Source organism: Thamnophis elegans, chromosome 7 (genome assembly GCF_009769535.1).
Source record: "Thamnophis elegans isolate rThaEle1 chromosome 7, rThaEle1.pri, whole genome shotgun sequence".
NCBI lineage: Eukaryota > Metazoa > Chordata > Lepidosauria > Squamata > Colubridae > Thamnophis > Thamnophis elegans.
Window position 1 is genome coordinate 36,092,447 of NC_045547.1, and position 12,586 is coordinate 36,105,032.

At 37.8% G+C, this 12,586-nt stretch overlaps 1 protein-coding gene across 7 annotated transcripts in view; it reads left to right on the forward strand.

Annotated features, from left to right (window-relative positions):
* Nucleotides 1-831: 831 nt before the first annotated feature.
* ANKS1B (ankyrin repeat and sterile alpha motif domain containing 1B) overlaps nucleotides 832-12,586 on the forward strand; it is a 303,824-nt gene continuing 292,069 nt past the window's right edge. For all 7 annotated transcript variants that reach the window (XM_032221361.1, XM_032221357.1, XM_032221359.1 and 4 more), the window contains exon 1: nucleotides 832-965. In XM_032221361.1, coding sequence (XP_032077252.1) covers nucleotides 832-965 — 134 coding nt within the window. The remainder of the gene's footprint in view (nucleotides 966-12,586) is intronic.

Here is a 12,586-nt window from a genome sequence, read left to right on the forward strand (position 1 = left end):
TCAGAGAAACGCTACCGACTCCCATCAGAGACTCTGCCGGCGCCACTTCCTTCCACCGTTCTCCCTTCCTCTCCATCACTCCGCTTCCTAAGGTGAAGCAGCCTTGCGGGGAGGGAGAGGGAGCGCGCGCAGCTCGCCACTCGGCAGCAGCTGTTCTCTTTCAGCGCGCGCCGCCAGGCCCATAGAAGCGCAAGCGCGCGCGCGACACCGCAGTAGAGCGCGAGGCGAGCTGCCCGCCGGTGCCACCGCTGCTCTTTAGGGAGAGCTGGCAAGCTCAGGCCGGGCAGCAGAATCCCCGTTGCGTCAGGATCGAGGGCAAGGGCACGCCAATGGGAGGGGAATAGGGGAGGGGGCGCAATAGGCCGGCCAGCCATTCAGAAGCGGAGAACTCTTGTCTCCTCAGCAACCGGCCTAGATAGCCAAGGCTGCGCCTCCCACATCACGCCCTGCTGGTCTTCCATCCCTTCTTCATTCTTAACCAGCTTCAGCCTGGCGGAGGAGCTGAGTTCTCCATTCCTCTTCGCTGAGCTAACGTGTCGGCGGGAGGCTCCCGTAGCTTCTTTTTCCTTCTTCCACACTCCACCCAGAAATTGTCTAGCGGGGAGTGCTTCCCCCCCTCTCCCTTCCTTTTCTTTCTTTTCCCTCCCTCCGCTTTCCGCTAGTCGCTGAAGACTGTGGGAAATACCCTCATTGCTCAGTTCGCTTGAATGGAGAGCGGGGAAGATTGTTTTTCTGGCCAGGGTCGCTGAAATGGGGAGAGGGGGGTAACCGCACAGCATTTCTGGAAGGGTTGCGGGGTGGGCAAATAAGATTCGCTGATGATTCCCGGCCATGGGCAAGGACCAGGAACTGCTGGAAGCGGCTCGCACTGGGAATGTGGCTTTGGTGGAGAAACTCTTGGCTGGCAGAAAAGGAGGGCTCCTGGGCAGTGGATCTGGACCTATTCCTTTATCCAACTTGCTGAGGTAGGGATACCTTTCCCACCAGGACTGGGATAGTAACCTTCTCATTGTCATCATCTTCATCACCTTCCTCTTCATTCTCGGTCTCTTTATTATTCATAGTAACCAAAAATACCCTGTTTGTCTTCTGAGCATGTTCAGGTGTGGAAAGAGGTTTGTGTCATTACCTATGATGACATTAAGGCAAGAGTCTTTGGGTTTCTTTCTGCCAATGCGTCAGAAAGTATTTGATTTGGTGGGTTTCTTTCACTGGTACAGAACTTTGGCATGTATTGGGCACTCTAATATACACATTGGTATTATTCCTTTCTTTTTTTTTAATGACCATCCCTCCTCTCCTCCTAAAAATTACTCAATCTCCCTATTCGTGTAAGACTGTCAGATCTGGGCTGCAAAACTCTGGTTGACTTCTAGATGTCAGAAAAAACATAAAAGGTTTTCTGTATCTCCTTTCTGCCATCTAGAGGTCATCCAGATTTTTGCCGGCCTGATATGTAGACTTAGTAGTTGTACCTGTAGCAAATTCTATGGGGATGTCATTTCCAGGCTAAATCAGGCATATGATATGGCATATTGTGAAAACATTTGAACTGAGAGGCTGTCTCTAAAAAATGGTGTACGTTGTGTGCAGCAGGTGATCAAGGTTTCTAGAGCTATGCAGAACTGGATTAGTAAGCATTTTTTAGAAAGATACAACAAACTTTTAATTCAGAAAGACTGTGTAATATGAAGGGTTATGTTAATATCACACATTAATAATATAATGCTAAATATACTGTTGGTAAATCATTTTTCATAGATGTTTAACTAGCCAAAATATTTCAGCATACTTTAAAAAAAAATTACACTAACATCATGATATATTAACCTAAAGTTTTAACTTCAGGTACATTCTCACAACAAATAAAAATATTTTGAAGTAATGAAAATTGTTTCAATAATAGGTAAAAAGAGCATTTAATTTTCAAGGATTCTTTGCATTTTGTCAACCTGTCCCTATCACTATGAATACATTGTTTAAACTGGTTTTTAATTGTTTCATTTTTAATTATAAGCAGTAATGGTTTAGTTAGCTATGCAGTTTTTCAGAGTGGCAATAGCAGAATTTTTCTTAGCATACATGTAATATGTTATAGAGTAACTTTAATACAATATATAACCTAAGTAAAAGGGTAATATAATGTGAGCAATTTAAATAAATTTTGAATTTATTCATAGATTTTGTTTTTTATGTACACATCTACAATTTTTATATTAATGTTCCTCATTTCATAGTAACTCATCTATGTTTACTGTAATTATTATTTGCATAAGATCTGCTTGAATATAACAGTAGAATGATAGCTATACAAATCTTTTTGTTCACATGTTGAAAGATTGAAGAAATATATTTTTACAAACTTTCTGTAACTTGCTATTATAGAAAAGTGATGATTAATAAATTTAGAAAAATACTTTACTTACTATAGGCTTCTTTAATTAAACCCACAAAAAAGTTTTGTTAAACTTTTATATGTTCTCTCCTTTAGCATTTCAAAACAAAGTATAGCTAAACTTCACAAATTTATATTTCTAAATATGTATGTGTATTTAAAAAAAACTATTTCTAATCTCGAAGTATTCAGATAATAGTATAGCAAATATATATATATTCCAAAATCAACATTTTAGGGGGTGTAATCATTTTTCCTATGTATAACTTATACATTAATTAAAATATGTATTGTTATATAAAAGTGAATTATATTACACATTGAATTAAATAAACTTAAATGGTTTTAACTTTCTTTGGTAATATCACTATTTTAGCAGGTCTGTCTTTTCAAGATCAAAAAGCAATTTGTTTAAATGAAATGAAAGGATTTCAGCTGTGTTGATGAAGATTCTTAATCATCCAGATAGAGTTGTCTGAAGGTTGTCTGAAGTTGTCCAAAGGTTGAATCATTGCAACTGAACTAATTTTTTGTTGTTAGTTTGAGAGATGTTTCACTGCCCATCTAGGCAGCTTCCTCAGTCAGAGCAAGGTAGTTGGGCAGCAAGTTGTTGGAATGTACTAACTCCTGCTACACCAAATTCAGGGGTTTCTTTCCCCAAGGGAATGTGAAGAAATGTTTCAACGCACTTTGGGGAGGAAATCCCTGAGTTTGGTGGGCAGGAGTTGGTACATTCCAATGGCTCTTTGCCAGTGGTGTGGTTCAGCAAGTTCGCACCACTTTGGGAAAACCAGTTGTTAACTTTCTGAGCAGTTTGGTGAACTGGTTGTTGGAAGAAATCATTAGGGCAGAGAACCGGTTGTTAAATTGTTTGAATCCCACCACGGCTCTCTGCCCAACTACCTTGCTCTGACTAAGGAAGCTGCCTGGATGGGCAGTGAAACATCTCTCAAACTAACAACAAAAAATTAGTCCAGTTGCAATGATTCGAACTTCAGACAACCTTCAGATTTCAGCTATGTATTTGAATATTGACATCCATGGAAAAACCAAGAGGGTATATAATATATTTCCTTTTATACTGAATTCAGGTTCTGATTTTGGGAACCTATAAAACATTAGGAACGATTGATCTATGGAATACAGATTATAACACTGGAAGAATGGGACAGAAAATTAAAAGCTGATCAAATTGGCTTGCTCAGATAACTAGCAGCTGATTGTATAAATCCTGGAAGTGGGAATGATAATAATATCTGGAACCGGTGGTGGGATTCAGCCAGTTTGCACTTATTCAATAGAACCGGTTGTTAACTTTCTAAGCAGTTCGGAGAGCCAGCTGATCATTAGGGCAGAGAACAGGTTGTTAAATTATTTGAATCCCACTACTGCTTGGAACCTTTCTGAAGGTTACTGAATTTTAAGCAGGGTATAATTAAAAGGGAGGCACTATTCCTTTCCTTTCTCAAGACTCTAGGTACTTTTTGCTATACATAGAACGATTCCTAGCTGTTATTTAGTGTACCACAGGTAGACTTCAGTCAGTTGAGGTTTCCTGCCTTTGGATGAAAAAAAAGTAGAGGTTTCTGCATCTCATGGATTTAGCAAAAATTACTGTTGTGCACTCTAAGTGGTGCATATCAATCCCATAGCATAGCCTATAAAAGTTAAGAAAAATGTTAATTTATTCCAAGTACTATCATCTTACTTTTCAATTAAAGAAAATTACAAAATCCCTGCCCATGGAAATAACTGATGTGAGAAATATTACACATGAAAGTGTATAGATAACTATATGTCTCCTGTATTTTAATAGACAATTCAACCATCCACTTTCTTCTTTATAATAATTTTTTAGATATGTTGTATACAAAATATGTTACACGAAGCATTAAAGTTTTCAGGTGGCACAGAAACAACCCAGATTATTTTGAGGATTACATTCCTGGTCCTGCTTGAATCTCCCTTGAAATTTGAAGACTTTTATAATATATTCCTTAAATTAATAGTATATTCCATTGCTATAAAATAGCTTCTTGGACGTGTGTGTACAGTATGGCAAGGTCCAACAGCATTATTCTTAAGGTTGTTGATTCTTTTAAAGTTAGAATGCTGATCAGTTCCCAAGGCCTCCTGAAAAAGTGAAGTTATTAGTAGCCTTTAGAGTTAGGGGAGAGGGACAAAGAAGAGGAGGAAGAGGAGGAGGAGGAGGAGGATGAAGAAGAAGAAGAAGAAGAAGAAGAAGAAGAAGAAGAAGAAGAAGAAGAAGAAGAAGAAGAAGAAGAAGAAGAAGAAGAAGAAATCCTACAGAGAACATTTTGTGTCATACCCTCTTTTTATATCTTGACATAGGAGGGACTTTCAGCAGGCACTCCCAGATCATCCAAATTGGTTGGACTGAATCTATCTGGGAAAGGTGTTTCTTTTTAAATACCCTGATTCAACACCATATAATATAGGGCTTTATGGTAATGACAATACTTTGTGCTGTACTTAAAAATACTAATAACCATTGCAATTTCTGAATGTTATAATGTAGGCATACCAAGACTGCTCAGTATGCACTTGGGCTGCTGCATTGTAGACTAGCTGAAGTCTTGGGTGGTCCTCAAGGGAAGTCCCATATAGAGTTGGAAGTCTAGTAATCCAGTTACGAGATTATAAATATATTTGTGAGTAACCTCAATGTATCCTGTTCAAATTAGATCAGAATGGATGTACCAGTATTACAGGGAGACAAAGGCCCTCTGGGTCAAAGCTTCTGTTTGCTCTTTCTGAGAGAGCACAATCTCATTGAAAGTCAGTTGGTATTATTACAGTATGGAATCAACAGGCTTCAGAATTAACAGTCATTCCATTTTACTTGAGTACAAACCTGTATCTCTCTGCATTCTAACAGTGTCCAGGCACTGAGAAAGGATTTCTATTGCATCCTCTATTTTTTTGGTGACATACACCAATGGTACAACGTTTTATAAACATCTTAAAGATTATAACAATGTACATTTAAGTTCTTTCAACCAAATATAGATCCAGCTGTATATTATAACCAAACTTTTTATCCCACTTTATTATACTTCACTTGGAATGGTATGTGAGAAAGACCTTGAGAAACAAGGAGAGAGATGCTGCTCAGTGAACAATCTGATTAGAAAGGATACAGTCTGCAGCAGCCTAATGGGTGGAGAAAGAGGCTCAGAACCCTAACTTTTCAGACTTTAAAGGAAATGGCAAGATATTTGTACTGTCAGATTTGCAAGATTCTGTCTTATAATAAAGTAAAGTAACTCGAATGGTCTATTTCCTGTCTAGTTAGGAAGCTGACACTTGTTTTTCTGTTTCAAATTTCAATGGAAGTTTATACATTTTAGAAATTACATGTTCCCCATTTGTATATAATTGCATTTCAGACTCAGTCTTACAATGTTCAAAACCATGAACTCTAGTCTATTTTAAATCTTTCTAATAACTCTAAATAAAACCAATCGCAAGTACACAATCAGATTTTTTCTTGATTCTATGTTGTATTTCCATATGTGTTTGCCTATTGTCTATAAAATACTTCTTGTTCTGAGAGCTACAATGGTGTTTTTAAATACAACCTGCATGTGTATTTATTCCATATTCTCAATATGTCATGTCTAACAATGATTTTTTACTAAAATAAAAAATAGAAAAGAAATAAGAGTATTGTAAAGAAATAAATAAAGAGAATTGATTTTCCTCTTCATAACAACAAGCATACACAATTTTACCTCCTCTTAAAATGAAACAAATGAAGTCTTTTCATATCTTTTATTTATAAATAAATCAATAAAACCTTGTTCAGTCCTGGTCAGCAGAATTCAAATAATATTCTAGAACTAGATTTCTTCTAATTTTTTCTTTGCCTTGTCTCATAAAATTCTTCAAAACTGTAAGAAATCTCTTTTGTAAATTCAGTATAAGAAAGTTATTCAGATCACTTTTTGGGGGGTTTGTACCCAGTGTATTATATCCTTCCACATCATTTCTGTATTTCATCAGTTTTAAATTACTTTCATATCAGTTTCAGTCCTATCCAGTAAAATGTGCTTCTTCATAGCATTTTCCAATTATATAATAGCAGACACTCTTAAAATTAACTTTTTGATCATTTATTCACAAATATATTTCAATATGTCCAATACACTCAGTCGTACTAGACCTGGTCATCTTATGGTTGGACTACATGGAGCTATCCTTGAAGAGTATGTGGAAGCTTCAGTTGTTACAGAACACATCTGTGTGGACAATGTTACACCACTATTCCGCAAGCTGCGCTGCTTTCTGGGTCCAGTTTATCACCTTTAAAGCTCTTCATGGCATGGGCTAAGATTATTTGAGGAACCTCTCCCAGGCCAGCAGAAGAGGTGTGCTGTGGATCCCATTGGTCAACTGGCAGAGTTCAGGAGAAGAGCCTTTTTTGCTGTGGCATCCATCTTTTGGAATGTTGTGCTCCCCAAGATGAGCTCTACACCCATCCTTTTGGCCTGACTCTGCCCACAAAAGGGGAGTGGCATCCTGGAGTTGATTAATAAATTAGCAATAGCAAAAGGACTTAGACTTATATAATGCTCCAGAGTGCTTTACAGCACCCTCTGAAAAGTTTACATCATCAGTATATTGCCCTCAATAATCTGGGTCCCCATTTTACTGACCTTGGAAGGATGGAAGGCTGAGTCAACCTTGAGCCAGTCAAGGTCAAATTTCTGGCAGTGAGTGGAGTTAACTTTCGAAAATTAGTGTTCCAACTGTCCTTTTGCAGTTTATTCCAAAAAGATAGATTTTTTGAAATCCTTAAAATTGTATAATGTCCTTTTTTCACTGAGGACTGAAATGTAGTAAAACTTGCTGTTATGGAGTTTCCTGATATCTGAAAAATAGTTAACAAGCAATTTCTGAAATGATTAAGAAAGTATGTGGACTCAGAGCTTATAAAGGTGCTGACTACATTTTGGACAAAGATGACAACTGCTTGTCTTCCAGAGCAATAAACCTGCTAGAGATCAGTGTTTTACAGTCTTCTTATTGGAAATAACTGTCTGGGGCACTTGTGGGTGATCCCAAGTCTTTTTCTTGTCCAGAGAAGAATCCCAAACATTATTCTTGTCTATTTAGGCCCAAGTACTTAATTTCTTTACAAACTAATCCCAACAGTTTATATTACCATGTTTGTTATCAGTACTATGATACCACAGTGTCTTAAAATTATGGTTGCATTTCTGTGTGTTAGAAAAATTGTTATTACTTTCTGCTTTTCATGACTGTGAGGTCTAAGGTTTATGAACAATTCATATTTTATTTAAGTGATAAAGAGGAGAGGTAGAGATCTGATAAATTTAGAAAAATGTAACAAAATAAAGTCTTATGAAGAAATATTGAAGGGGTGGGTATATGTAATCTTGAGAAAAGGTAACTGAGACAGATTGCAACAGTGTTTTCAAATGCTTTAAAACTATCCATACTGTCCATCATTCCAGAGACTTTTTAAAAATATCTTTATTACAGATTATGGTGAGGGTGACAGTTATATGGTAGTTATATACAGTATATCTAAGGTAGTCCTTTAAGATATTATTAAATCTGGACTATATAGAGACATACTTCTCCATCTTCCCATTTTTAAAGTATAATGATATTTCAAAAAGCAACTCAACTGTTGAACACATTCTTTGACAGTTCAAGCTTGTTTTCTTTATATCTATGTTGTTTAATTAACTTTGCAGAGTTCTGGGGTTGAATAAGGTATTGATTCTATATTTCTGGAATTTAATTCAGCATCCATTTACAACTTTAATTTTTATTTCCCAAGGAGAAATAGAACTTCAGTGTTGTTTTATTAGATAAGATTACCTGATGCTAGATGTAACCCTTAACACAGGGTGTCAAACTTGCATTGTCATGATGTTGTCATGTGATGTATCACAACTTTTCCTCCATTCGCTAAAATGGTAGCCAATGTGTGACACATCTGGCCTGCGGGCCATGAGTTTGATACCCCTGCCTTAACAGATCAGGGCTAGATACAATGAGTCAGAGCACCATTAAATCTTCTACAATATGTCCCCTCCAAATTGATAGCCATTTTTAAAACATTATTTGGGGGGTGGGAATAGACACAGAGGAAAACCTGATGAAATTACTTCATCCTTTGCTCATAAAAAGTATATTTAACATCTCTTAAAACTTGTTTCACACAATACACACACACACACCATGCTTGTGAAGCGCTGGAGCATCTGAATCATGTTCATACTGTCAGGAAAATAATTCTAAGTTACATTCAAAACTTACATTCTTAAATAACTACTACTAACCAATTGATTCAATGTATTAATCATTTCATTGGCCCAGAAGTTCCAATGTCCATTTTCTGTGACCTTCAAATTATATTTACTTTACAGTGTTAGTTTCTCATGTAAATCTAGCTGAAAGTTTAACTGCTTCCTAATTCATGCCCAGTTATGTCTAGCTGGAGGAATCAGACTTTGTTCATTATAAATTGACCCAAGAATTTTGCCAGAATTTTAGACATGTTTATTCTTAAAATGAGCCCTAAAGGGGTAATAATAGCTTTTAAAATTCATTGCGCATCAATATAAATGTTAAAATAAAAGCCAAATGATAAAGTTGAAAATCTGGTGAATTTAATTCATCATCCTCATAAGACAACTTCTCTTTAGCTGGAAAATATTGGGAACGTTTTCTGACATAAAAAATCTTTAATACTTTAGCAATCTGTGCGAAATTCAAATCATAAAAACTTTCTAAAAATTATTGTTTTTTTTAAAAGAGTGAATAAGTAAAAATAAAAAAGCTACAGATATATAATATCTATAAGTTGACAGTTATTACTAAAATTGTACAGTTGGTATTCAGAGTATTTTAGATATTAATCATATAAAACATTAAATTATTTTAACAATGTATTTAAACTAAGTGCTTGAGTTCTTCACTATTGTTTAAAAATGTAAAAAGAAAAACCCCCACTGAAAAAATATATTTAGATAAATATTATTCAGTACTTCTTACAATTCAGAACAATCTAGAGGCTCAAGATAATTTTGACCAATGGTTTAATCCAGCATGTAAGCAATGGTTTAAATCCATATAAGTATTTAGACAATTTTAATTCAACATTTTGAGGTATTTCAGGGGAAATATAAAGTGTAATGAAAGAGAATAGATGTAGCTCAAAACTGAACTGTGGATTGTTGATACTCTCTGAGCTCAGAGGGCACTAAGGACCCCATAATCTCAGGTTATTTATAATCCCAGTGGAAGCAAATTATATTTTGTCCAATTAATGATATATCCTAGTTATTGTACAATTTTACTACTTAGTTTCTATACTACGGCATATTTGTGTTTTTGTGCAAGGATAAGAATTACAAGTCAAAATAGATGAGGAATTGGTAAGGGAACACATATTTGTTTTGAATGAATTTAAATCCCTGGGACTGATGGTTTGCATTCTAGAATGCTAAATAGATGTGATCTTAGAATCACTGGCTGTAATTTTTAAAAATTCATGGGAACAATTATGTGCCAAAAGATTGGAGAAGGTGTAGTAACTATTTTTAAAAAGAAGAAAAAGTGGAGCTAGGAAACTAGACTAATTCCCTTGAGATCAGTACCTGGAAAAATCATAGAAAAGAATAACAAGGGAACAAAGTGATTACTAGAAGCCAGTAGAATTAGCAGTTCAATGGAGATCCATTACCAGAAATAAAATATTTAGGGAAGTACTACGGAAGAGATTCAGAAAAAAATGTGAACACAGAAGACCCCAAAATAATAGTAGAACAGTAGGTGAAACATATAATAATAATTGGAAAGAAGGAAACAGCTTATATTAACAACAAACTGACAACTTAGAAGAAATACAAACAGAAAACAAGCCAGCACTGAAGCAACCTATGAATTGACTCACCATCAAGGAGAATTAAGAGAAAATTATGGCATATACAGAATTACCAGTAGAAAGACAAAGACTGCCAGCATTGAAAGTAGCAATAGATAGATAGATAGATAGATAGATAGATAGATAGATAGATAGATAGATAGATAGATAGATAGATAGCAGGGGTGGGTTCCTCCCGGTTCGCACCGGTTCGCATGAACTGGTTCGTCGGTGAACCCGGAAGTAATTAACTTCCGGGAACGCCGGTACCGGTCCTGGCCCCTGTCGCTGCAAAGCGCCCTTTTGCCAGCGCGTCACAGCTCACTTGCACATTCCCCCGCCCATCCGCAGCTCGCTCCCCCACTCCCCAACCCGTCCGCACTAAGCCTAGCCTGCCGCTCACTGATTGGCTGGAGTCCAGCCAATCAGTGAGCGGGCTGGAGGCGAAGCAAAGCTTTTTTCACGCTTGACCTCCATTTGAAAATTCCCTTCAGCCTTCGCTTGCTGCTTCCCACTCAGGTAAGCAACAAAGCCCCAGCAGCGGGACTCGGGAGGCTTTGGGTGGGTGGCGGCGGCCCAGATTTCGTGAGGGAAGGCCTCCAGGCCGTCCCTTGCAAAAGCTGCGGGCTCGCGTGCACTATGCAGCTGAAGGCAGGTGGGGGGGCGTAAGCGGCAGCTCACGAAAGCTGCGGGCTCGCATGCACTACGCGGCCAAAGCTGGGTGGGGGGGCGGGGGCAGCGGTAGCGGTGGCGGTGTTAGCAGCAGCGGCGGCGGTGGTAGTGGCTGAAGTGGGGGGCGGCGGCCTAGCTTTCGCGAGCCAGGCTCACGTGCACTATGCAGCCGAAGCTGGGGGGGGCGGCGTTAGCAGCAGTGCTAGCGGCGGTGTCGGTAGTGGCTGAAGCGGCGGCGTTAGCGGCGGTGTTTGCGGCGGCAGTGTTAGCGGTGGCGTTAGCGGTAGTGGCGGCGGTAGTGGCGGTAGCGGCTGAAGTGGGGGGGCGGCGGCCTAGCTTTCGCGAGGGAAGGCCTCCAGGCCTTCCCTTGCAAAAGCTGCGGGCTCGCGTGCACTATGCAGCTGAAGGCAGGTGGGGGGGCATAAGCGGCGGTGTTCATCCGGTCACATGGGTGGCAAGCCATGCCCACAAAGGAGGCCACATCCACCGAGTAGGTTCGAACAATTTTTGAAACCCACCCCTGATACATAGATAGATAGATAGATAGATAGATAGATAGATAGATAGATAGATAGATAGATAGATAGATAGATAGATAGATAGATAGATAGATAGCCAAGTGTGATTGAACACACAAGGAATTTGTCTTTGGTTCATATGCTTTCAGTGTACATAAAAATAAAAAAAATACACAACACTTTGTGATAGTCATAGGTTACTAATAAGCAATCAAATCATACTAGGAAGCAAACAGAACAATATAAATTGGAAAAATACAAGCAACATGGTTGTAGTCATAAGTGGGAGGAGATAGGTAATAGAAAGGATGAGAAGAATAATAGTAATACAGTCTTAATATATTATATATTATTTATATGTCATATAATATTTATATATTCATATATATACTCATATTTATATATTCTTTACATATTCTTCATCTAGACAAAAAAAAATCTGGTATGCTATCCAATTGCTTTCTTAGACTTAAACCTGGTACAAAGAAGAGAGTTTAATATTTTGTGTATCGGTGGATACCTAGTAATTGATAGCCTGTTTATCTTATTCCCCTCTCAAAATATTTGTTGTTGTCACCTAAGATCAAGAGTAAGGTGACCAGATTTTCAGATTGGTAAAGAGGGACACCTTTGATTGGGGCGCGGGGGGGGGTTGATTAAAAATTTTATACGGAGCAAGAAAAATTTTCATATAACGCAAAAATAGTATTGTAATTTTTTTTATTTCAACATAACTACAATTTACAAATATAAACTGTAACTGTTGCCAAACATCAAAATTTTGATCACATGACCAACGGTCGCTAAGTGTGAAAATGGTCGCTAAGTGTGAAAATGGTAATCAGTCACTTTTTTCAATGCCATTGTAACTTTGGTCACTATACCACCTTTCTTGCCACAGTTCTTAAGTGAATAACTGCAGCTGAGAAGTTAGTAACATAAGTGAATCTGGTTTCCCCATTTTACTTTGTCAAAAGGCAATTAAAATGAACCCAGGACACTGAAACCATCATAAATACGAATCTGTTGCCAAACATCACAATTTTGATCGCGTGACCATGGGGACGCTGCAACAGT